General features: G+C 53.0%; 1 protein-coding gene across 1 annotated transcript in view; it reads right to left on the minus strand.

Annotated features, from left to right (window-relative positions):
• SH3RF3 (SH3 domain containing ring finger 3) overlaps positions 1-27038 on the minus strand; it is a 200977-nt gene that overhangs the window by 15148 nt on the left and 158791 nt on the right. The window contains exon 12 of the mRNA XM_029231433.1: positions 17971-18230. Coding sequence (XP_029087266.1) covers positions 17971-18230 — 260 coding nt within the window. The remainder of the gene's footprint in view (positions 1-17970; positions 18231-27038) is intronic.

Consider the following 27038-nt stretch of genomic DNA (forward strand, 5'->3'; position numbering starts at 1 on the left):
CAACAGAGACAACAGGGCGTACTCTGCTCTCAGTCTGAGAGCCCCAAACAGGAGGAAGCTGTGACAGACGAGAACTCAAGGAAAGAGGGAGGTCACATGTCACCCTGGGTGACGTGGCCAAGCGAAGCTTCCAGATGCGGCCACGGTGCTGTCTCTCCTCCCTCGACTGCCTCACGTGGCCCCTCTTGTAGGATCCACGTCCCTGCCGTGCGCCAGGGCCTGCCATGGCTCCACCCGCACCCAGGGCTCGAAGACACCGCCAGCTCACCCTTGAGCAGAGACCACGGAGGGGACGTATGAGTGTCTGACCAACAGCCGACTGAGGTGCCGGCCAGCAGCCAGTGAGCGGCCCGCAGGTGGCTCCGGCCCGGCCGGCACAGCGTCCAGGCCTCCCTCCGCTCAGCCGCAGCCCAGCCCCGGAGCAGAATCATGACAACCCGACGGGAGATGTTCTCCCACACTGAGGTGCGGGAAATTGTTGCGGCCTCTACGTGAGTTAACTTGAATTTTGTGCCGACTAAACGGCCTGTGTGTGACCTGTCAAAAACACACTGCACGCTGGCTTTAATTATGAAAGAAAAGGGTGCCCTGACCAGAAGTAAAGAACATCCATGTTATAATAAAGACTGGGGCTTCCCTGGTGGCGCAGTGGTCAGGAATCCGCCTGCCAATGCAGGAGACACGGGTTCGAGCCCTGGTCCAGGAAGATCCCACATGCCGTGGAGCAACTAAGCCCGCGAGCCACAGCTACTGAGCCTGTGCTCTAGAGCCCGTGCTCCACAATGAGAAGCCACCGCAATGAGAAGCCCACGCACCGCAACGAAGAGTAGCCCCCACTCGCCGCAAATAGCGAAAGCCCGCGTGCGGCAACAAAGACCCAACACAGCCAAAAATAAATAAATAAAGTTATAAAAAGAAAAAACAATAAAGATGAAATGCCTCCCTTCCCGGGACGCCAGCACTGGTCCCCCATCCACGGTAAGCCTCCCTCCCCAGGGGCCAAGGCCACGCTGACTCAGTACGTGCTGGTCTGTTGTTTTTTTCAACCTTGAAGGAAAGCATCCCTGGCTTGATGTTCTTTGTTCTGACGAGACACAAAACTGTGCTGAAAACCCTGCTTCTCCAGGGCAGCTCCTCAGGTTACCTGAGAGGCTGTCTTCTGGGCTAGAGTCCTCAGTCTGGCTCAAGGAAAACTCTTTCCTATCCCTAGCAGAGACTGTTCATTGATTATTTTCATCACCAAAAGTGAAAGTTGTTCTACACAACTGAGGCTGGGTGTGTGTTACATGGCAGACTTCACGAGATTCCCCGTCCCAGACCCAGCAGCAGGGTCGGGGTGCTGGCGGCCCTGCCCTCTGACGTGACCTTACCCGGGAGCTTCACAGGCACACGCACACGCCTCGAGCACAGGCACTGTAGTTAACAAGTGCAGGATGGAAAAATGAAAGCATCTCCCAACAGACTTCTTTGGAATAGTTTACAGAAGTACTGGAAACACGTACAAGTAACAGATGAGAAGAATTCCGTGCGGAAGGAAGCCCAGAACTGAACTTCAGCATATTTTTACCGGAAACACGAAGACTTCCAGACAACCTACAGCCAACCAAACCGCAGGGCCCTAAAATCCCAGGTCACACCCCGATGGGGCCTCGGAAACTGGAAGGCCCGCCTTGATTCGGAGGCAGGACGCATTGCCAGACGCCCGGGGACTCCAACCACGCAGGTCTGAGAGCATCAAAGGAGCAGAGCCGGAGCCGCAGGAACAGGTGCGATGCTGAACAAGACCGTCCGCGGCTGCTCTGGGCCACTCCTTGCGCCAGGCGGCTCATCTCCCCTGTGCATCGGAGCCCCCGCGGCCCTCCCCTCGCTGTCAGGGATGGGGCACGCAGGGGACTCTCCCTACGGGCCTCTCTCAGCCTTGTAACCGTCCCAGTAGCATCACTGGGGGTGGGCAGAGCAAGCAGGGCCCCCCGGGTGGAGAGGTGTCCTCTGCAGGCCCACCCGGAAGGAGGGTTCCGTGGGGCTTGAATCCCATTGTTTCAGTCTCCAACTCCTGCGGGGAGAAGCCCTCAAGGAGGCGGAGGGCAGCCACCCGCCCGCCACGTGTCCGGTTGGAAGGGGGCCCTCAGCAAGGCGGGCACAGCGTGAGGCTGACCCACAGGGCCTCCTGATTCTTTCTGACAGGGAGAGGCTGACGCGCTCTTTGGCGGGAAGGCTGTGCCTTTGTGGAGGAGCGGGGAGCGACTTTCTCTCCTCTGGGTCAGGTCCCAGCAGCCATCACGTGATGTGGGCTTGTGCCCCCCGAGGCCCCCCCCTTGGGGAAGGATTTCCAGCCTCCCTCAGCCCTTGCACAGCAGAGCCAAGCTTTACACGAAAGGTCAGGGACTTGTGCGTTGGGTCTCGTTGTCTGAGCCGTTGGAAGAATCCCAGCACCTTGCTTCGGGTTACATTACAGCTGCCAGGGATTTGTCTGAATGTGAGCTCATATGACCTGCACCCGAGTCCCCAGGGGCTCCAGGCCGACAGCCTTGGTGTCCCCTGAGGATGTGGCACCTCGGATGCTGGCAGGCCTGGCGTGAGCGAGAGCTGGGCAGGCTTCTCTGCAGTGGGACCTTCTGGAGCCTTCTCTGTGCCAATAAGCTAATCTTTAAATTTAAATTTTATCTTGTAGGAACACGTAACAAGAAATGTACTCTTTTAGCGAGTTTGTAAGTGACCACGCTGCCTGGTAGACACTGTAGGGGCATTCACCGTAGGGACAGTCATCGGTGGATCTCTAGAAATAACTCACCTTGCTTCACTGAAGCTTTATCAATGACCTTAAGTTTCAGTAAAGCAAGCCAAGTTCTAATAAGCTGGGTTTTCCTGCAGGAGTTTTTTATTTTTTATGTATTTATTTGTTGGTGGGCCTGGGGCTCTTCTGAAAATGAAGGGAGGGTTCTGACGATTTGGAAAGGTAACATCCACCCAGCCCGGTGCAGGGAGGCCCAGAACACTGCTCACAGCTGCTCTGCACACCGCCGGCTCCCCGCGAGGGTGACCCTGCGGCCAGCAGACGCTCGCGACCACGGGTGGAGATGTTTCCGGCTATTGCGGCGGGGGTGACGTGAAGCTGGCGTCCTGCAGGTAGAAGCCGGGGCTGCTCCAGGCCCTCCAGTGCGGGACTGCGTGGGCGTCAGGCTCCCTCCCGACAGCGGCCGGGGGCAGATGCTGGCCGGTGGCCTTCGGCACCCAGGCCGCCTCGCATCCCGTGCTCCCCCACCCCTGGCTCCGTGACCTGGGGGCTCAGGTGCTGAACCTGGAGGGTGGGGGCCGGTGGACCCTTTGCATGGGTTTCCTCAGGGGGTGAGGAGGTGAAGAGAGAATGATCCAGGAGCCCTTGCAGAGCCACAGAGAACACTGGAAGGTGCTAGTCTGCTTCTGGGACGCGGGGACCGGGCCAGCTGGGCCGGCTCTGGGAAGGCCGCGGAGCTCTCCGGAGTCGCCCCACCCCGAGCGCTAGGGACCCCAGGTCTCCGGAGCCATCCACGGCCCTGTCTCCTGCGGCAGCAAAGAAGTATCTGCGGCACTTTGGACAAGGGACAGGGCCAGGCCCCGACGCTGTCCAGGGAGGGCCCCGCATCTCTCCTGCCCCCAGCGGGCTGCCCGTGGTTCTGAAGCCGATGACACAGGCCCAGTGCCGTTCTGACTGAAATCCCACCCCCAGGCCAGCACGGGCCTTGCTCACAGTGCCACGTGTCCTGCTCTCGGTTATGCCCATGTTTTCCATCAACAGGGTGCCACATCCATCGTGGAAACAGCCCCCCGCCCTGAGCTCTGCTAGGACCTCACCAGGCAGACATCCACGATCAGCTCGTACCCAAACGACTCCCAGAAAACAGGGGCTTTCTTTCCTCGACCAGCCTGACACACAGCCATCAGACTCACACTTCAGCCCCGTCCTCCTGGCCCGAAAGGGCAGCCACAGACAGTGTGCCCGCACCCACTGCCCCGGGGAGTGGCCGGGGTCCTGTGCTGGTGGGCAAAAAGCACGGATTCTTGGCGGCCGCGCCCCCAGCACCTGCGTTTCTGAACACCTGCAGGCTCTGAAAACTGCGGCCCCGCTGGCCCTGCCCTGTCCATCTCAAGTGGGAGCCACACCCCAAAACCAGAGTGATGAGTCCAAACAGAGGCATGGCAGGTTCCCCCGGCACCATGGCCCAGTCCAGGACCGCACTTCCCGCATCTCTGTGGACCTTCTGACCCCGAGGGGGGCTGCTCTAGGGTGTGGGGATGTGATCCCCCAGGAGCAAGGGTGGCTGTGTGATGGGGTCGAGCCACACAACGTCAGCGGTTAGGAGCGAGGGGACAGAACATGCACCCCAAATCGTGTCTCTGTGGCATGAGGATTAATTTATTATGATGATTATATATATAAATATGATTCACTTATGATTCTTTCTAAGGCCCAAAAGACTCAGGAAGAGCGTTCCCCTAACTGCCTAAAAGAATGTAGATGGAGGACCTGTTCCAGGAAGGGGGAGTCACCACAGGTAACTGTAGTAAAAACTGCTGAAACTTCTGTGTCCACGGTTCCTGCCTGGCCCAGCAAACACGCATTCACCAAACGTTTGCTTTTCCGTCTCCACGTGAATTGCCTCCCTCCCGCTCTGAGTCCCAAACTCCCATCCCTGACATACTCCTTCGTCTGGAGCTGAGGATGGGATTTAAGGTGAGGGCTTCCACCATTGGGGGAGTTCGTTTTCCTGGGTCTCTCCCATGCACACGCTTTTAAATTTTTCTTATTTCCTCCTGTTGATCCGTCGCCTGTCAATTTAATTCTCAGATGTGCCAGAAGGACCTGAAGGGAGAGGACAACGTCTTCCCCCCAACAGGAGACACCCCAGGAAAGAGGTGTCGGGGGCTAAGGCGGTGGATAAGCCCCACCAAGAGGGGGGCCCAGGGCTCCCAGACAGGCGCGCTCAGGACTCTCGCAGGGGCAGCCGGGCCAGGGTGCCGGGGGCAGGGGGGAGGCACACACCCCCCTCTCTTCACTGGCACCGCAGTCCCCTATCCCCACCAGCCCTGTTCGCGCTTGTAGCCCCGACTGGGAGCCGTCTCCTCCCTGGACCTTGGTGAGCATTTCCGGGAGTTCATTTCTCCCTCGCCTGCTCTGTCCCCTCACACGTGTGCTGCTTTACCTGCCCCCACGTGGACCCCCCGTCGTATTCATGCTGGTGCAGGTGCCGGCACCTTGTAAGCGGCCTGCGCCCACCTGCAGCTGCCCCCACGGCCAGAGGGAGGGTCTGGCACAGGCAGGGCTCCGTCTCAACCCCAAGCCCCCAGAGGAGCCTGGCTGCAGAACGGCCGGACCGGACCTCTGGATGGCGCTCACGTCTCCAGGCAAGCAGCCGGCCTCTGGACGACGCAAACTCCCCCAGGGCTGAGACACGGTTAACGGGCTTTGACGCAGTTAAATGAGGGAGGATTAAAGCGCTGAGCTTTCACTTCTTTACAGATTCTTCTGGACTCAGCCCCCGAGAAGCTGCGGCAGCAGGTCCTGTTCCTTTGCCATCTCATCCAACGCCATCATCTTTTCACTGAAGCAGGAAGGCCTGTTACCTCAGTAGAATTTAGAGCGTAACATTAATTTCTTTAAAATGGCTTCGGAGGAGGTCAGGCCAAAAGGCAGAGACGAGAAGCCAGAACAGACCTCTGGCTCCAGGCTGTGTCCGGGCTGCTTTCGGCTTCGTCCTGTAGGACAACCTTGCCTTGAATGTACATTTCCAACAGGCCTCCGCTTGTTTTCTGTAGAACAAATGTGGAGCTATCACAAATTATTAGATTAAATGCAATGCGTTCACATGAAATCTCTGTAAAATCTGGTATCCTTCGGAAAGGGTCTAGAACGGAACATGAAAGATAAACACGTCATTATCTACTCGGGTGTGCCAAGCTCATGTGCTTCTGAATAGTTTTTTAAACAAAACAGATGGGTAGAAATCACCTCATCCAACCAGAAAGGCAGCAGCAGGCCCGTCAGTTCCATACGGGAGGGGCTTTGTCAAGGGGATGCACGATTTTGGAGGGTCACTTAGGAATCTACGCTATTATTTCCATTAGCGCCAACGGGCAGCCCTGCAAGCTCTCAGGGAGACTGGGATTTCCTTCCTGAACTGTGTGTGCTTCTTCAGACAGGCTGCTTCCAGGAAATGTGAGATGACACCCAGCCTGGGCACCAGCTCGGAGATACAGGTTCAGAGGCCGCTGGCCGGGCCCCTCCTGCCGCTGCCCGCTGCATGCAGCCCAGACCCTGGCTTGGCAGCTCCTCCCTGAAAAGGGCCCTGCCTGGGCTTCCATCCGGTCCTCAATTTCTCTAAGGAGCCGCCATCATGACTGCATGCCTGGTTGTCGTTATCACATTAAAACGACTGGGAAAGGATGGAAATTTGGAAGAAGCCGAGGTGTCAGAATCCAGGTGAACTCAGCTCAACCAGGGGCTCGATGCGGCCCTTCCCTGAGCTGCCGATCTAACCAGGGAGGAAGTGGCCCACCTGGGAGACGGGGTCACAGGACTGGAGAGTTGCGGCATCCACTTCACCCTGCTCGAGCAGCCCTGGCAACAGAGGGTGTGGGAAAAGTTTACTAGAGCTGCTCCAGTGCCAAAGGGTGGGGTGAGTTATCCGTGGGCTATGGGTTAGTTTATCTTCTACGACTCGACTCTTGGGGCCGTTTCTACTGCCAGCTGCTGGTGGGCGAGTGACCCTGACGCCCAAGGAGACGGGAGGAACCCCCAAGTGAACCGGCAGGACGTGGGGGGACTGAGGGGAGAGGAGAAGTGGAGGTCAGACGGGGTCGGCGCCCCTGAGGCCGGGGAGATCAGGAGATGTAGGCAGGAGGGGCCTCCGAGAGGAACGGGACAGGAGAGGAGGGCGATCGCCTGGCCCACTTGAGCCCAGGGAGCCTGCTGGGCTCCCAGGTGAGGTCCGCTGCCCTCTGAGACCAGGGGTGGGGGGCACGCCTGGGCCCCTTCTGTTCCTTGAGCCTAAGGCCCACCCCCGACACCCCCAGGAACTTTTCCAGCCCTGTGGGTCCTGAGTACTGGCCCCACCCACCACCCAAACCTCGTCCTTGCTTAGGCCCCGCCCTCCACAGACAAGGCCTTCGCCCCCCTCCCCCCCTTTTTTTTTTCTTTTCCCTCCTCCTCTTTTTTACTATTGTGGTACTGTGGTACCTTCCGGTTGTTGATTCATCTATATTTTTATTTTTATATTCTTTCTAGCATATCTGTTAGTTTCCTAGTCTAATTTTATTTTTTACTTTGTTATTGCTCTTTTTTTCTTTCTTTTTTTTTTGCCACCCCAGGCAGCTTTCGGGTTCTTGGTTCATGAGCTGAGGGTCAGGCGAAGCTCCTGCAGTGGGAGCTCCCAGTCCAACCCACTGGACTAACAGAGAACCTCAGGCCTCAGGGACTATTCATCAGAGTGAGGTCTCACGGAGGTCCTCATCTCGGCACCAAGACCCAGCTCCACCCAACAGCCTACAAACCCCAGTGTGGGAAGCCTCAGGCCAAACAACCAGGAAGGCAGGAACACAGTCCCACTCATCAAAAAAAAGAGAGAGACAGCAAAAAACTATGTCACAGATGAAGGAGCAAGGTAAAACCTACATGACCAATTAAATGAAGGGGAAATAGGCAGTCTACCTGAAAAAGAATTCAGAGTAATGATAGTAAAGATGATCCAGAATCTCGGAAATACAATGGAGGCACGGATTGAGAAAATACAAGAAATGTTTAACAAAGATCTAGAAGAACTAAAGAACAAACAAACAGAGATGAACAACACAATAACTGGAATGAAAAATACACTAGAAGGAATCAATAACAGAATAACTGAGGGAGAAGAACGAATAAGTGAGCTGGAAGAAAGAATGGTGGAAATAACTGCTGAGGAGCAGAATAAAGAAAAAAGAATGAAAAGAATTGAGGACAGTCTCAGAGACCTCTGGGACAACACTAAACGCACCAACACTTGAATTATAGGGGTCCCAGGAAAAGAAGGGAAAAAGAAAGGGTCTGAGAAAATATTTGAAGAGATTATAGCTGAAAACTTCCCTAACATGGGAAAGGAAATAGTCACCCAAGTCCAGGAAGCACAGAGAGTCCCATACAGGATAAACCCTTGGAAAAACACACCAAGACACATACTAATCAAACTAACAAAGATTAAATTCAAAGAAAAAATATTAAAAGCAGCAAGGGAAAAATAAAAAATAACACACAAAGGAATCCCCATAAGGTTATCAGCTGATTTTTCAGCAGAAACTCTGCAGGCCAGAAGGGGGTGGCAGGATATACTCAAAGTGATGAAAGAGAAGAACCTACAACTAAGATTACTCCACCCAGCAAGGATCTCATTCAGATTCGACAGAGAAATCAAAAGCTTTTCAGACAAGCAAAAGCTAAGAAAACTCAGCACCACCAAACCAGCTTTACAACAAATGCTAAAGAAACTTCTCTAAGTGGGAAACACAAGAGAAGAAAAAGACCCACAAAAACAAACCTAAAACAATTAAGAAAATGGTAATAGGAACATACATATCAATAATAACCTTGAATGTAAATGAATTAAATGCCCAGCCAAAAGACACAGACTGGCTGAATGGATACAAAAACAAGACCCATATATATGCTGTCTACAAGAGACCCACCTCAGACCTAGGGACACATACAGACTGAAAGTGAAGGGATGGAAGAAGATATTCCATGCAAATGGAAATCAAAAGAAAGCTGGAGTGGCAGTACTTGTATCAGATAAAATAGACTTTAAAATAAAGACTGTTACAAGAGAGAAGGATGGACACTACATAATGATCAAAGGATCAATCCAAGAGAAGGTATAACAATTATAAATGTTTATGCACCCAACACAGGAGCACCTCAATATATAAGGCAAATGCTAACCACCATGAAAGGAGAAATCGACAGTAACACAATAATAGTGGGGGACTTTAACACCCCACTTACACGAATGGACAGATCATCCAAACAAAAAATAAATAAGGAAACAGAAGCTTTAAATGACACAATAGACCAGACAGATCTAATTGATATTAATAGAACATTCCACCCAAAAGTGGCAGAATACACATTCTTCTCAAGTGCACACGGAACATTCTCCAGGATAGATCACATCTTGGGTCACAAATCAAGCCTCAGAAAATTTAAGAAAATTGAAATCGTATTAAGCATCTTTTCTGACCACAACGTTATGACACTGGAAATCAGTTACAGGAAAAAAACTGTAAAAAACACAAATACATGGAGACTAACCAGTGCACTACTAAATAACCAAGAGATCACTGAAGAAATCAAAGAAGAAATTAAAAAATACATGGAAACAAATGGCAACAAAAACACGACGACCCAAAACCTATGGGACACAGCAAAAGCAGTTCTAAGAGGGAAGTTTAGAGCAATTCAACCTCACCTCAAGAAACAAGAAAAATCTCAAAGAAACAATCTAACTCTACACTTAAAACAACTAGAGAAAGAAGAACAAAGAAAACCCGAAGTCAGTAGAAGGAAAGAAATCATAAAGATCAGAGCAGAAATAAATGAAATAGAAATGAAGAAAACAATAGCAAAGATCAATAAAACTAAATGCTGGTTCTTTGAGAAGATAAACAAAATTGATAAACCCTTAGCCAGACTCATCAAGAAAAAAAGGGAGAGGATGCAAATCAATAAAATTCAAAATGAAAAAGGAGAAATCACAACTGACACCACAGAAATACAAAGGATTATAAGAGACAACTACAAGCAACTCTATGCCAATAAAATGGACAACCAGGAAGAAATGGACAAATTCTTGGAAAGGTACAATTTTCCAAGACTGAACCAGGAAGAAATAGAAAATATAAACAGACCTGTCACAAGTAATGAAATTGAAACTGTAATTTAAAATCTTCCAACAAACAAAAGTCCAGGACCAGATGGCTTCACAGGTGAATTCTATCAAACATTTAGAGAAGAGCTAACACCTATCCTTCTCAAACTCTTCCAAAAAATTGCAGAGGAAGGAACACTCCCAAACTCATTCTACGAGGCCACCCTCACCCTGATACCAAAACCAGAAAAAGATATCACAAAAAAGAAAATTATAGACCAATATCACTGATGAACATAGATGCAAAAATCCTGAACAAAATACTAGCAAACAGGATCCAGCAGCACATTAAAAGGATCATACACCACGATCAAGTGGGATTTAACCCAGGGATGCAAGGATTCTTCGATATATGCAAATCAATCAATGTGATACGCCATACTAACAAATTAAGGAATAAAAACCATATGATCATCTCAATAGATGCAGAAAAAGCTTTGGACAAAATTCAACACCCATTTATGATAAAAACTCTCTAGAAAATGGGGATAGAGGGAACCTACCTCAACATAATAAAGGCCATATATGACAAACCCACAGCAAGCATCATACTCAATGGTGAAAAACTGAAAGCATTTCCTCTAAGATCAGGACCAAGACAAGGATGTCCACTCTCGCCACTCTTAAAGATTTGTGCTCAGAAAACTATAAAACACTGATGAAAGAAATCAAAGATGACATAAACAGATGGAGAGATATACCACGTTCTTGGATTGGAAGAATCAACATTGTGAAAATGACTATACCACCCAAAGCAATCTACAGATTCAGTGCAATCCCTTTCAAACTACCAATGGCATTCTTCACAGAATTAGAACAAAAACTTTTACAATTCGTATGGAAACACAAAAGACCCTGAACAGCCAAAGCAATCTTGAGATTGCTGACTCCATTTGCATGAGAGACTGGAAAAAAAATCTCCCATGTCTTTATGAGGACACAGTGATCACGGAAGGCGGCACCAGTGGTGGAATTCCTCACAAGAGAATCCAACCTGAGGTGGGATCACCCGTGGCCACTCGGACACACTGGACATCCACCTTACACACCACCGGCGAGCTCTCGTGGCTGCCCTGGGTGTCCAGGTGTGAAATCCGCCCCCATCCTGATTAGTTATAGTAACTTCTGCCCTCTGGGGAGAGCTACAGAACGGCTATTACAGGTGATTCACAAATTCTTTTCCATTTCTAGAGTTTATTGCTATTTTAAAAATGAATTTTGGTTTATTGTTTTGCAGCAGAAACCCAACTTCTGACCGGAATAGTTTTCTTGGGCGCCATCCATCCTTCATGCTAAATGTCAGGTGTGAAACTGACAACTTAAAAAAAACCCTTTCTACCCGTGTTTCTTGGTGGACAAATGAAATGGAGCCTCCGGCGAGGAGATGAACATGTACCATTTCACAAACAGAATGCCAGCTAACCTGGCTTCATCTCGAGTAGCCTATGTGTCTCGATTTGGCGACATTAAGTGTCCTTTTTCTGAAACTGCAAAATCAAATCCCCTTTTAATTTTTCCTTAGAAGCCTTGGGGATACAAGTTTTACATCTGTATCTATCCCACTAGTCTATGGGATCTGGTCTTCAATGAACTGTCACATCCCTAAGAATGATCTCTAATAGTTTTGTCCAAATACCTGTGCGAAGTATGCATGAGATTAACTCACTTCCTGCCTCCAAACCCCGGGGTGGGAGACGCCATCGTGCCATCTTACTGATGGGGAAAGCGCGGCAGGGGACGCTCGCCGAGTCCCCACGGCAGGCTGCCTCGTCCCAGCCTCACCTCCGCAATCCCAGCCTCGCCTCTGCACTCATTCATACATTTGCACCTTCTTTCTCCAAATGCAGGTTTCACCCGTCCTGCAGTCGTTATGGCTCCTGCTTCCTCCCCCATCCCCCGCTGCACCCTGCACACCTGGGCACCCAGCAGGAGAAGCTGCCCATCAGGGCCGAGGAGAGGGTGTGGGCCCTCACTGGGCAACAGGGCCTGGCTTTACCCCCAGTGGTTACTAGCTGCCTGACCTTGGACCCTCATGTGCACATCTGTGCCCGGAAGGGCTCACCAGCACCGCACCAAGCTGAGACCCAGAAGTAGCTGGATTGAGTCTCAGCCCAGGACAAAGGCCAAGGGGAGTAAAAGGAGAAGTGGGGGTGGCCAGGCCTTCCTGGGAGAGAGCAAAGGAGAAGGTCCCAGGCTGCCTCTGAGCTCTCTGCTGACCCAGGAGGCCCCGTCCTGTCCCACTCAGGGCCTGTGCCCTTGTCACAGGGAGGGACGCTCCAGTGGCATATCCCCTCCAAAAATAAGCTGCCTGTAAAACCTCTGATGTCGCTGTTTTGACAGCTGGGATTCGTGCTTTCAGGATGGGCTCATTTTCTGCCTGAAGATGACTCATCCACCACATGCCGGCTCTCCTCCTCCCACAGAGGGCAGTCCGGCCACAGGGAGTTGAGGGGAAGGCCTGAAGTCGCCGGGGCTCCAGCGGCCCAAGGCATTCAGCAAAGGGCCCTCCGCCCTGCCAGGGCGCCAACCCCAGCGCCGGTGCAGGCTGCCCAGCACGCGTGTCCCTGGGAGGGCGCAGGCTTCCATCGACCACAGCTGACCAGATGACCGCCAGACTTCTCAGCGACTCATTCATGAAGCGGACGGGGTTCCCAAAGCCCTTGAGAACGTGCCACCTGGGCCGTGGGCTCAGCGGAGCGTCACGCGTAATCTGATTCCACTGCAGCCACACCTGAGGCGCAGCACTGATCGCGGGGCTCCCCGTGTCTGGCCCTGCCCTCCCCCAGGAGATCAGCGCGAGGACGGGGCCTGCAGTGGACTCCAGTCCTTGTGCGGTCAGACCCAGCCCACTCCCCCCTGGGTTTAAGGTCTGCAGGACGCCTCCCCACCCCACTCCCCCCTGGGTTTAAGGTCTGCAGGACGCCTCCCCACCCCCGCTGGTGATCATGCGGGAAGGCACTGCCTGTCTCAAAGCTGGAAACGTGCTGGCAGTGACCGATACGCGGTTACAGAGCGACGGCAGCCCCCTCCCAGTCCACACGATAGAAACAGCACGGGCAACGGCCTGCTTAGTGCGGAGAGGCTCAGCGGGGGAAACAAATTCACAAACCAGCGGTTCTTCGCTTTAGGAGAAGCCGCCTGGTTGTTCTCAGAGCTTCATCTTCAAGATTTCTTCAGATTGCACATTCCTGAGTTTCCACTAAACGTACCATTGTAACCCTCCTATGGTATATACACACACTTTTAATCGGGGGGTGTGGTTACTAAAGGGCCGTTCCCCCGCACACCCATTTCCACGAGGTCCCGACAGCAGGCAGGCCCGGCCGCTACTGTCCTGGCTGTCAGCCCAAACCCGTCCCCCAGAGACTTAGCCACAAAGGCCACACCTTGTGAGTGGGCTCGGCTGAGCGGTTCGCTATTGCGGGCCCCCTACAGCTGCACTCGAGTCGTGCGGAACCGGAAGGCAGACACCCCAGCTCACAGCCCCCTTTCCTGGGCTGACCTCAGGGCCTCCTGCCAGCAGTTACCCTGGACTTGCCACCCCTCAGCTCCTGGACAAGCCAAAAACACCAGAGGTCACGGCCTCATGGGGATGGGGAGGCCACCAAAGCCAGCACCCTGGACCCCAGACGGCACTGAGACTGGAGTTAGGCTGGCTCCACTGCCAGTGCCCTGTGACCCCAGGCAAGTGGCAGCACCTCTGAGCCTCAGGAGGACCACCCAAAATGAACATTTCAATGCAAACATCTTTAGAGGCTCTTTCCAGTTCCAATGTGCTACTACTTTGCGAAACGGAGACTCGCTCATCCATCGGCAGAAAGTTCACTTTCTCCTGGCCCGTAAAGTAAAGAATTTCCCACAAGTCACAGGAGTGAAACTCCCCTGGCAGCACTTTTTCTGACACTCGTCAGTCAACAAATGTCACCAGGCCTTCTATGCACTCAACACCCTCCAGGATCTGCCAGTCAGAGCCCCGAGACTATCTGGAATAAGTTTTAAATCAGGACTGAGCACAAAACAACAGATGCCCCCAAATACGCAGACCCCTCCTGTGTGCTGGACCTGCCGACCTCCTGCTGCGCACCTACTCTGTCTAAAAGCACGCTGGTCCAAACCCACTAAGCTGGTTTCATAACGCATGATGGGTGTTTCTAACTTGGGGCCACAAGGAAGACTCTCAGCACGCTGGTGCCACGGAGAGCACAGCCAGAGTCAGGCTCCAGCAGGAGGTCAGCGGGAAGGCAAGGACACAGGGGCGGAGGGTGCAGTGAGGGCCCCTGGTCAGGCCTGGCCCCACCATGCCCCCGCCGGGCAGCCGGACTGACGTGAGCCGCCTGCCCCCCCCCCCAGTGTCTCTGGGGCTCCTCAACTTCAGGCCACCTCCTCTGGCCTGTGCTCGGGCTATAGCTCCTAGGAGGCCTCCCAGTCCCAAGGCGCCCCTGCTCCCCGGCCTCAGGCCCGTCGACCAGTGCCCAGAGCTCCGCCTGGCCCGGCGCCTGCCGTGTGACAGACAAGCGAGTGCGGAGTGACGTCCAGCTGGCCGGTCAGGAGGGCTCTAGCGCCAGATGCTCTCAGCTGCAGGGTGACCGCGAGCTGCTTCCACCTTCCTGGGGACCCAGGACTCCCCTTTCTGGTGAGTTTCCCTGGAGTCACCCCGAGGGATAAGGATCCCTGCCACCTGGTGCTAATGTGCTCATAAAACCTCAAAGACAGGAAACAGCCGCTGAGGGACATGAGAGGTGAAATCTGGTAGTTGTTTCAAGCACAAAATCGATTTTCTAAGTGCAAAAGGGTTAACTGAAATCCTACGGAGCACCTTCTTAAAAGGCTTCCAAGATTTGGTTCCTATTCTGCGATTTCTGGGTGCCAGAAAGATGACCCCAAAAGCAGGGTCCCTCCTTCAGAAGCACTAGATCCAAGTCCTTCAACGGGAAGATATGACTCCCACCCGCTGCACTTTCCCAAGACGAAACCTCCCTGTCTCCACTCCCGGGGCCTCCCCCACGCCCTGGGGCCTCTAATCTTTCCACCCCTGGGGGCTGGGGGATCCCGCACTGACGGCTGCCCCGAGGGTCTGCTTCAGACTGGCAGCTTCGAAGTACTTGTACTTCCAGGTCTCCTCGGAAGCACAGGCCCCTCCCATCCAGGGCCAACCCAGGCAGACCCATCCCCAAGCAGAACAGATGCCTGGTCGGGCCAAGGGACCCAGGTTCCGGGAAAGTCTGCGGTGCTGGATCAGAACCAGCCCCCCCAGGCCCCCCGCCCACCCCCGGCTCCACACTCCGCCCTGCATTCCCTCAACCCTGTGGGCTGCAGGGCCGTGGTCACGGGCTCACTGCAGCCCCCCGAGCTGCTCTGTGCCAGCGGCCCGGCCGCAGGGCAGGCCCTGCAGGGAGCGGGTGCGACCAGGCCGGGGGGTGGGTGCGGGCATGCGGGAAGAGCGCTGGGAGAGCAGCTGGGGGGTGCACACGCTGGCTCAGGGCCCTCCTGCCGCACGTGAGTCTCTCTGACCCCCACCCCCCGAGGCCGAGCAGGGCCCACGTGCAGGGCCCGCCTGGAGCAGGGCTGACAGGCCCGACCCCCAGGGGCATAGCTAGCGACGCCCGCCTGCCAGGGACCCCCAGCAGCACCCCTACACGCAGGGCCGCCGCGCTCGGAGGGCCGGATGGGATTTCAGCGGAGCTCGGCACCGGGAACGCAGGCGCTGAGGTTCGGGTCTCTGCGGACGGTGCAGGTGGAGCTCACTGCCTTTTCCTGAGGAAAATTCAGTAACAGAAACAGCCTGGAGAATACTGCCAATTACCTTAAAAAACCTTTTGCCGTAACTAAACACGTGTGCATCTACGATGGGCTCACCCAGGGACAGACGGGAAGCAGCTCGCTGCGCTCTCAGTGGGTGAAATCTGTGGCTCTGGTCTCAGGGGGCAGGGGCAGCCCTGGGCCCCGCGGGCAGGCCCCTGGCGCCCAGCTTGCCCCGGCTTCCCTCCAACGGCCGCCGACAGCCCTGCTGCCAGGAACGGCAGCTGCGGCGCTTTGCACTTCACTCTAAATTGGGAAAAATTCACCTGGGGGTGCAGGAGGGAAAACACCCACAGGCGCCTTTTCACACCACTGCTTCTCGCTGTGTCTGACAGGTGAGAAAAGCAAGCCACACAGACAACGTGCTTGTCTCCCGGCTTTGACGCTGCCGGTCACGGCTGCACCTGCGGACACCTGCCCACTTCCTGCCACCAGATCCACATCACCTCTGCCGAGAGCGAGGTGGGAACCCCACACCCCCAGCTCGGCTGGCACGGGCTGCTGCCTGGCCAACCCGGAGCCGCCTGAGCTGAGGTGACACGGCTGTTCCTCGTTAGGCAGGAGCTGCTGGCAGAGCGCGGGCCTCGAGCGAAGCCAAGTGCCCCTAAGAGCGGAGCCAGCGACCACGGAGGAGGGCGGGGGGGTATCACTCCCCACGAGGCCCCCAAACACCCGACCCCGCTCAGGCAGCAGCCCCGTCTCTTTCACAAACTAGAAGGGGGGAACTTGCGGCCAAGAACCAGAATCGGTCACGGAGCTAGCACGGCTCTTCCCTTTCTGAGTCAGAGGTCCCAGGGAGCTTGTCTTCCAGGAAGGTCGTCCAAGGGAGAGGGTGGGACCACCCGCCCTCCTGGGGGGACCCGGCTATGTCTCCCGCCCAGGCAGCAAGGTGGAAAGAGTGGACCACGACGGGTGATCTTCAAGCAGACGTGGACGCAAAACACAGAGCAATGAGTCCCTTCATGCCCAGCCACCTGCCGGTCTCAGGACGAGGCAGCCGTCAGGGCCGAGAGGGAGGCCTCTCCCTCTCCAGGGAGCGTGGGGAGAGCATCCCTCTGGAACAGGGCACAGGCGGTGAGGAAGCCTGAGCCTCTCTGCGAGGTGCCTGGGCCCCGAGAGCACGGGGTGGTGAGGGGTGGATGTGCCTCTGGGGTCCCAGGCAGACAGCCTGAGCCATCTGGATTGGGTACCGTCCCCAAGGGAGAGGAGAGGCTGCCGGCTAGGTCGAGGGGCACACTCTAATCAAAGGCTGGCTTTACAGTGAAAGGTTTGAAAATATCCACAGACCATGGCAAAGCCAAGAGAGAGAACAAGCCATTTCGAGAGCAAGGCCAATAAAGGGAGTGGCCCCTGCCGGAGACCCAGCACCCCCTCCAGCACAGCCCAGGCAGCGCGGAGGCCCGACCACCCGACACGTCTCATTGGCTTTGAATGTGAAAAAGGTGAAACAGCTCATCAACAACTTTTTTATGCAGATCACGTGTTGAAACGACAATGTTTCTGGATACTGGGTCTAATAGATTATACCATTAAAATGAATTTCATGTTTTATCTTTTTTTTAAATTGTTTTAACTTTCAAAAATGTGACTTATTGGAAGATTGTAAGTTACATACGTGGCTTGAATTATGGTTTCATCGGACAGCACAGACTTAGAAATCTGGACTCTCATGATGGCTTGGTGGCTCACCTGATGTCTAGCTGGTGGCAACTGAGGCAAGCTCCCTGGACTCGGATTTCTTTCTGAAATCAGCCCAGCTTCCTTCACTGTTAAAGAAGAGCTGAAATGCCATCCACACCCACTAGGAGGCTGGCCTCCTCCTCTGGCTGCTGCCCCGTGGCTGAGCGGGTTGTGTACTGCACGAGGACAGCACATCGAGGGAGAAGGCCCTGCTCACGTAGCACGTGAGTAGATCCGTGGATTTGTTCTTAGAGATCTTGGCACTTGGCAGAAGGTGTCTAATCCCAGCAAAGTGAGTAGTTTACAATGACTTTGCAACAGGAGGAACGAAGCATCTTGAGGGGCCACTTTTTCTCATGTGTGAGAAAACTAGCTGGGCTCCGGTCACCCCTCCCCGAACCTGCGGCCACTGGAGCGCCACCGCTTTGCTGGCTTGGCCTCCCTCTGTGTCACGCGCCTGGTGCCCGCACGCGAGCCTTAATTTACAAAACGGGATTGGCGTCTGGTGCCCAAGAGGGTCAACAACCAGCTGGGCCTGGGCCGCCCAGGGTGGGCCACTTACCCTTTCGCTTCTCCTCTCGTCGGGTCTGCCTCCTGCACTGGTGGGGCTGGGTGCCGACCGGCCGCCGGCAGGGCCCGCTCCGGCCTCCCCGTGGAGGTGGACGGCGCTGACGTTAGGAGGAGTGACGGCCGAGGCTGCCGACGAGAGCGGGATGGCTGGCCGGGGGCTGTGCTGCGGGGACTCGATGGCGGGCAGGCTCTGGGCGCGCAGGGGCGACACTGCGGCGGTGGGCCGGCCCTGCACCTGGGTCGGGTGGGCAGCTGGGAGAGAGGGGCGGAGAGAGCAGGGGGAGGTGAGTCTGCAGCCGGCAGCATGGGGGCCACGGCCCGCCCTCCCGCCCACACCTCTGCTGAGTCTCCAGCCCCAGCCGTAGCCGCAGGCGGGGCAAGGAGGCCTCTGGGCAGCCGGCCGCCCCCGCCCCACCAGGAGCCGGGAGGCGGCCTCTGAGGCTGCCGCAGACGAGGCCCTTCCCAGTTTCTCCGGCTTTGAACTGGTGCTCTATGCTGTAAGGAACCAGTACGCTCAGGAGGGTTTCAGAACCACCCTGTTCGGCCCTTCGCAGACCTGAAGCCCGTGCAGGAGCCCGGGAGAGGCCCAGGGAGGCCCTGGGCTGCCGGGCTCCGCTGCGCGTGAGAGGACCTCTGTGGACAGCGCCGCCCCGGTCAGCCTCCACCCGCAAGTGGAGCGGCCCAGCCCTCGGCCGCCACGCCCGCTGCTCCAGCTGGCAGAGTGGGGGCGGTTGTGTGAGGATCCACGGACCGATGGCTCACCGTCTGCCTCCCCACTCCAGCGTAAGCTCCACGGGTGGGACTTTCGTGACTAATTCACTAACGTGTTCCAAACAGCTGGAACAGTGCCTGGCATGTAGTACGTGCTTAATAAAATTTGTTCGGAATGAACGAGTCTTTGAGAAAGGAGAACCCTGGCTAAAACATCCCTACAGATTTCCCAGAACTGAACGGCTGGAGAAGAAAACAATACTCCATGAGAGAGAGGCATGGCTCACAGCACAGACTGGTGGCAGGGTCGGAATCCACGGCCCTTCGGTACAATTCACCCTCAACCTCACCCGCCCGGCAGGACCCAGACACACGCGGCCGACCCGTCGCCCTGCTGGGCCTGCTGGTCAGCGACATCAAAGCAGGCGTGGGCTGCTTGAGGACGAGCGCGGACACGCCGTTACTCCCAGTCTCTGCCCCTCCTCTCCTCTCTATCCCATTGTTTCAGTAGCTCTGGAGCCCCCAGATCCCGCTACCCCGCACGGGTCCACTCTGCCTCCCAGGACCAAGGTCCAGTGGTGCTTTAAAGAGAGCAGGTGAATGAGTAAGTGACCTACCTTATCATCCACTCTGTCCTTGCCTTACTCTCAGGCTATCACTTCCCACTTCATGGATGGAACGAACGCTGGAGACTCCCCCAGCGTCAGGGCAACCTCTGTCCAGCCCCAGCCCCTCAGCCTCCAGGGTGCAGGGTCCCACGGGGCGACCCTTCACCCTCACTGACACCTCCCATCTCTCCTGTCCTCGACTCCGCCCCTCCTATAACTGACTAACCCCCTCCTGTCTACCGGCACCTCCTTTCCTGCTGCCTTGACCCCTAGGTGCTCGGAACAGTGTCCACATGGCCCTTCCTTCCTTTTCACTCGACTCTCTGACGGGCCTGCGTTTGGTGTCTGCTTGTCCTCTGAGGATTCACAGTTACGGCGAGTTCAGGTTTGCATTTGTGGCTGTGATTCCGACTCACACGAGGGCCCATCTTCCGTCTGGGGGACCCCGCCGTGATCATCCTCGAGGATTCTCTCTCCCGGCCTCTGCTCTCTGCTTCTGAAAGTCGTGTTAGAAGTCATCTGGAGCTCGGCGTCCACCCCGTGTGTACTTTCTTCTTGCTTCGCCTCTGCTCCATCTCTGGACTAGCTCCTCTGTGGGGCTTCCGGTGTGGCCAAGTCCATCTCAGCTGTGTCCCGTCCAGAGCGTGTGTCACCCACAGAGGTTTCGTATTTAAATATATGTTTCCTTTCCAAAGTTTCAAGTTGCTTCTGTCCTATCCAGTGGTTTCTGATTCACATCCATCTACCTGCTGTTTTAATTTTCTTCTTCATAATACTATTTTTTCTTCCTTTTGGTGGGATGGACATTATTCCTTCCTTTTCCTTTTGGAGGAGCGGAAATGTGCCGATTTCAAAGCCTTCTTCGGTTCTCCTGCCCGTTCTTCAGGCTGCTGGCCTCTGTGATGCAGGACTTTCCCACGAACTGAGTGCAGGCTTGCCCTGAGCGTGAGTGTCTCGCTGCCCTGTTTCCTCTCTTTTATCCCCTCCTGAAGTTTTGTGGCTGCTTCTGCCTGGCCTCTGGGACCTCCCCTCAGAACCAGGTGTAATCGGGTGGCTTGAGTCTGGTCCTGCAGGAAAGGTGCAGATCTAGGCCTCAGGCCAGAGCCAGACTCCACCTCCAGGTGGGGCTCCATTCCCTCCCTCATCCCAGGCAGGGGCTCAGTACTGACCACTCCCAGGAGGGGGCTCAGCCCTTAGACCAGTGCACCTGGCCTGGATCCCTGACGCCCTCCAGGGGCTGCCTGTCCGTGTTCTCCTGCAGGAGGGGAAAGCCGGCCACCACCACCTGCTTCATCCCGGAACCCAGGAGGCCAGCGTATCAACTCTCTTGTGTTCCATTCGTTTACATCCAGAGTATCAAGAACCAACCAACCTCTCTGTGTTCAGAGTGGAGGGGGGTGGGATTTCCACATGAATCACTCTCCCAGGCTTCCAGAAGTCCTCCACTCACTTCTGTCTCCTGAAATACGGTTTCTCACCCCATCGTTCCATCAAATGTATCTGGACAAGATCAATTATGACTCCCCTGTCACCAAACTTAATGGACACTTTTCTGTTTTCAGAAAAAGTATCTATTAATCTAGCCATTTGTCTTCACACCAATATCACACTGATTACTGTGGCTTTTTAATATGTCTTGAAATCAGTGTTAAGCTTTCCAACTTTTTCTTTTCAAGGTTGTTTTGACTATTCTAGGTCCTCTGCATGCCAGTATGAATCTGGGAACCAGATTGTCAATTTCTACCAAAAAGTTGGGTGAGATCTTGCTTGGTATTCCATGGAAGCTATAGGTCAGTTTTTGGCGAATGAACACCTTAACAATACTGTTTTCTCACTTCTGAATAAAGTATACCTCTCTACTTATTGAAGACTTCTTTCTTTCTTTACTTTGCAATATTTTGGAGTGTTCATTGTGCTGGTCTTACTCATCTTTTGTCAGATTTATTCCTAAGTAATTTATATTTTTGATGCTATTAAAATTGGTATCATTTTTTAAATGTCAATTTCCAATTATTCATTGCTGGTGTAGAGAAACAAAACTGACTTTTGTATATTGATCTTGTATCCTGTAACCTTGCTGAAACTAATTCACTGTCTCTAAAAAAGTCTTTGTCCGTGTCTGAGTGTGCGTGACTGTGGATTCCTTAAGGCTCTCTACGTACAAGGTCACGTCATCTCAGACACAGATGGTCTTCCTCTTTCCTCTCCCATCTCCACACCTCTTCCTCTGCCTTGACTAACTGCTCTGGCTAGAACTTAACAGCACAATGTTGAATAGAACTGGTAAGAATGGACACCCCTAACTGGACCCTGATCCTGGGGAAAGCTTTCAGTTTTGGGGTTTTTCTTAATTAATTTTATTTATTTTTGGCTGTGTTTGGTCTTCGTTGCTGCACCCGGGCTTCCTCTAGTTGCGGCGAGCTGTGGCTTCTCTTGTTGCAGAGCACAGGCTCTAGGTGCGCGGGCTTCAGTAGTTGTGGCGCATGGGCTTAGTTGCTCTGCGGTGGCATGTGGGATCTTCCCAGGCCCGGCCTCAAACCGGTGTCCCCCGCATTGGCAGGTGGATTCTTAATCTCTGTGCCACCAGGGAAGTCCCAGCTTTTAGTTTCTCACCATTAAGTCTGAGGTTAGCTGTGGGTTTTCACAGATACCCTTTATCAGGCTGAGAAGCTCACTTCTCTTTTCTCATTTTCTGAGAGTTTTAATGTGCAGACGTGGACAGCGCAGCAAAAAAACTTGAGTCATTTGACGCACGTCTTTGTTCTGAATCCTACTCTAATTTATGTTGGATTTTGTCAAAATTTTTTTCCACATCTACTGAAATGATCATGTTATGTTCATTTTTGAGTGTGTCAATACACTGAATTGTATTGACTGTCAAACATTAATCAAAGCTTAAGTTCCTGGGATAAACTCTACTTGATCAGGATGTATTATCCTTTTTACTTATCGCTGTATTTGACTTGCTAAAATTTTGCTGAGAATTTTTACACCTCTGTTTTGAGTGATATCGGTCTGTAGTTTTACTTTTTAACGTCTTTGCCTGGTTTTGTTACGAGGGTAACGCTGGCTTCACAGAAAGAGTCAGGAAGCATTCTCTCTTCTTTTCAATTTTCTGGAAGAGTTTCCGTAGAATTGTTATAATTTCTTCCTTAACCAACAGGTATAACTCATCAATACAGCCACTTAGGCCTGCAGTTTTCTTTGTGAAAGGTTTTAAACTAATTCAATTTCTTTAATAAACAGAGGTCTATCCAGGTTTTTTAGTTCACCTTAAGTTATCAATTTGTGTCTTTTAAGAAATATATCCATTTTGTCTAATTTGTTAAGTTTATTGGCATAAAGTTTTTTAAAATAATAATCCCTTACCATTCTGTAGAATCTGCAGTGATGTCAATTTTATTATCCGTGGTATTGATAATTTGTGTACCTCTCTTTATTCTTTATCCAGCTGTCTAGAGGTTTAACAGTTCTGAATCAGTTTGGATCCTGACTCCATCCGTCACCTGTTAGTCAGGCAGCCTCAGGCAAGTCACTTCATACTTCTGAACCTCATTTTCTCTTTTGTAAAACAAAGAAAATAGAATCTACCCTGATGGGTTGTTTTTAGTATTTAAGATTGTAGTCTGCGTGCAACGTACACATCTCACTTAGGGGCAACAGCTCAGTATTCACTAATTCAGTGCTCATGGAAACCTTACAGAACACCATAAAACCATAGAGACTGCGAGTAATGGGATCAACTGTGTGGCCTTCTAATTTTAACTGATTTATGGTTTTATATTTAAAGTATTAAAATCTGTTTTCTGTTCACAGCATATGGTTGGGTCTTGTCTTTTTTTTTTTTCGTAACAAGCTCTGAATTCTCCTTGAGGCTATTCAGATGATTTGTATTTAATGTGATTATTTACATGATTAGGTATAAACCTACATTTTACTACAGGTTTTCTATCTGACCCGTGTACTTTGTTCCCGTTCCCCTCTTTTTACACCTTCTTTTGGATTAATGGAAGTTTCTGTGATTCTATTTTATCGCCTCTGTTAGCCTGTTTGCTGAAACTCTTTGCTTTGACGTTTAGTGGTTGCCTGCGTCTCTAGTTTATGGTCACCTACCTACACGTCCTCACGCAGCACACGAATAGACAAGACTCCCGACAATGTGCATGGTGCTTCTGGGCCTCCCCTCCCACCCTCTGTGCATCTGCTACCACATACTTTACTTCTATATACATTTTTAATCCCAAACTGCACTATTTCTATTTTTGTTTAAACAGTCAGTTTTATTTTAAAGATTTTTAAATAGTAAGGAAAAAATCTGATGCATTTATCCACGTAGTTACCGTTTCTACTGCTCCTCATTCCTTTGTATAGACCCATTGCCAACTGGTGTCACTTCCCTTCTTCCTAAAGAACGCTGTTCAACATTTTTCATAGTGTGGGTCCATTGGTGATGAAATCTTTTAGCTTTACTGTGTCTGAATGATTCTTTATTTTGCTTTCATTTATGAGAGATTTTGTTTGCTTTTTGGCTGCACTGGGTCTTCGTTACAGCACGCGGGCTTCTCTAGTTGTGGCACACAGGCTTAGCTGCCCCTCGGCGTGTGGGACCTTAGTTCCCCAACCAGGGATCGAACCCCTGTCCCCTGTATTGGAAGGCAGATTCTTAACCACTGGACCACCAGGGAAGTCCCGCTTTCATTTATGAAAGATACTTTTACTGCGTATAGGATCCTAACTTGACAGATTCATTTCTTTCATGATTTATTTAGTTTCCTACTGTCTTCTCACCTGCAGAATTCCTCACAAGAAATCCACCTTCATCCTTATTTTTTCCTACTTCACATGTATTTTTTTCTCTTGCTACCTTTAAGGTTTTCTCCATCACAGATTGTGAACGATTTGATGATAATTTGCCTTGGTGTAGTTTTCTCCACGTTCCTTGTGCTTGGGATTCGCCAGCTGTCACTGATCTGTGAGTTTATAGTTTTCATCAAATTCAGAACAACTTTGGTCATTATTTCTTCAAATAATTTTTCTGTCCCACCCTTTTCTCCTTTAGTTTGGGGACTCCAGTTAGAAATATATTTGGCCACTTGAAGTTGCCCCATTGCTCACTGATGCTCTTTTAATTTAAAACAATTCTCTTTTATCTCTGTTTCATTTTTCATGGTTTCTATCACTATACCGTCAAGTTCACTAATATTTTCTTAGCAACGTCTAACCTGCCGTTAATGCCATCCAGGGTATTCTTGATCTCACACGTGTAGTTATTTCTTAAAGTTTGGTTTTGGTCTTTAAAGTATCTTCCATGTTTCTGCTTACCTTTCTGAGCATACTGAATGCAATTATAACATCTGTGTTAATATCTTTGTCCACTAATTCAAACATCTGTGTCAGTTCTGAGTCAGCTTTCATTGACTGGTTGGTTGATCTCGTTGCGGTGGGGCATGTTTTCCTGCTCCTCCCCACGCCCAGTGCTTCTTTACTGCCATCAGACACAGGTGGGACGAGAGCGGTGCTGCCACTACCAGGTGAGGCCCCTCTGCACGGACGGCCCGGTGCCCTGGGAGCCGGCTGGCGGGAACAGGCACCTTCCAGCTGCGTATCTGCGGACACTGAGAGGGAGGACCCTTCCTGTCACCGTGCTCCTGGCTCCGTGCGTTCCTCACACACACCTGCCTATTAGTTCTCAGCGTCCTGGTCCAGGGATGCTCTGTACCCGCTGGGCTTTTCTCTCTGTGCAGATCCCTCCCCACTGGGGCTCGGTCACCCAGACCCTCGTCTCCGCACCACCCCTCCAGGGCACCTGCTGGGCTCACCTTCGCTACCCTCGCCATGCCAACGCCCAGCCTTCTCTCCAGGCAGTGAGCTGGGATCCTCCTGTTTGTTCTCGTCTATCATGGATCACTGTCCTTAGTTTTCTAGTATCTAGTGTCTCACAAACCACTGTTTTATATATTTGTCTGTTTTTTCAGTTGTTTCTGATGGGAAGGTAAATCCTGACCTCGTTACTTTATCTTAGCTGTAAGCAGAAATCTAGCTTTATCCTTTGGATACAAAAATCTGATCACATCCATTATTTAAAACCCTTCAGGAGCCCTGCTGCCCTCAGGATAAAAGCTGAGGTTCCCTGACACAGGGGAAGAGAGCCATCCAGCTCTGCTCCCTCCTGCACTGGGCCACTCGGGTCCTCAGGCCCCGGCCCTCGGCGGGCTCCAGCCCCTCCCGCGCTCCACCACTCACCCCTGCACACTCAGCTCCACCGCTTTAAGACCTAAAGTAAACTTTGCCTCTGCAGAGAACCGCCACCGACACGACACGCAGCTTCTCCTGCCTACCTCCGTCTCAGTCACATCAAATTAGGTCAAGTCACCCCACGTAGAAACCACGGTCTCTCTCCTCTCCCCGCTCTGCCCGCTCATCCCTCTGCTGGACTCCCTTTCTGCTTTGTCGGCCCACATACTTCCTCTCAGTCCTTTAAGAAGCAAGGCAGCATCACCTCTGGAAGACGGTTCACAGGCCCCTCTGCAGCTGCTCCCACTTCCTCCCTGGTCTGAGTGAGGTACCCTCCCACTCCGTGCACCTTAGTACCTGCCAGGCCTCCACCCCAGTGCTTTTCAAATTCCACTGTAAGCGTGTGTTTCCTCGTCCTCCTCTCAGAGTGGGGGCAGAAACGGGTTTCTGGCTCTTCTCTGTATGTCTGGACCCCGGCAGAGGCCCCGGGTGCCCAGCTCTCCTCCAGTGCTTTTTGCTGATGAGTGAATGGCCGTACAGGGCTCTTGCCCCCCGGTGCCATGGCCAGTGCAATCGGGCCTTTGTTCAACTGCCCGACTTTGGCTCGGGCTGAGAACACTGACGAGGGCCGCTCAGGTGCCTGGGCTGGGGTTTGCGGAAACGGGCAATCCACTGCCTGTGCTGTCAGCAGTGTGCTCTGCCCTCTAGATGCAGAGTGACGTGCAAAGTGCCGTGGGAACTCTGTGGCATTTAATTACTGAAATGATGGGGGGAGCCTCCCGTAGCCTGGCTGTGGCAGCACAAGCATGGGGACAAGCCCCGGGCTGGAACGCGCTGGGGAAGCCGTTAAACCATCCTGCACCTCGCGCTTCCCACACGTAAAATTAAACAGATGGAAGAGCACGCCTGTCACCCGTGGTGGTTACCATGGTGATCGAGGACAGACACGCAGTGTTGTTCTGCCCTGGCCGTGCCAATTTCTTTTATTCTGCTCTCATTCCGTTCCATAAATGAGACGGGCAGGTCGCGTTCTGCTTTGAATTGGGGAGGGTGCTGTAACGGCGGGGCATGGAAAGGCCACTGCAGGGCACCTGGTGCAGAGCCAGGGCAGCCATGCTGGAGGCACGCCCCAACCTCTCGGGGTCACCAGGCACAGGGAAATGCGTGAGGCGGGCTGGGTGAGTGGATGAGTGGTTCACAGGCAGAAGGGACCTGGCTTGGGACGCGGGCTGCCCAGAACCTGCTCGGGTGCTCCCAGGGCCTAGGAGACCAGCATCTCGGTGCACGTCTCACCAGCCATGGAGCAGCAGTCCGGGAGTTCCCGGGCTCACTTGATCATTAGGCGCTCAGTGGCCGCATCACAGCCAGAGGCTAAAATAAACACCATCAGCTGCTCTAAGCCAGGGCCAGCTGGAAGGTAGCGGCTGGGGCAAGAGGTCTGGCGCAGATAATACTCCTGCAGAGACTCCTTTAGGACACAAACAGCTGGCTCTTCCCCAGGGCCCCG

The sequence above is a fragment of the Monodon monoceros genome, unplaced genomic scaffold, assembly GCF_005190385.1.
Source record: "Monodon monoceros isolate NGI ecotype Baffin Bay Population unplaced genomic scaffold, NGI_Narwhal_1 Super_Scaffold_19, whole genome shotgun sequence".
In the NCBI taxonomy this organism is placed as follows: Eukaryota; Metazoa; Chordata; class Mammalia; order Artiodactyla; family Monodontidae; genus Monodon; species Monodon monoceros.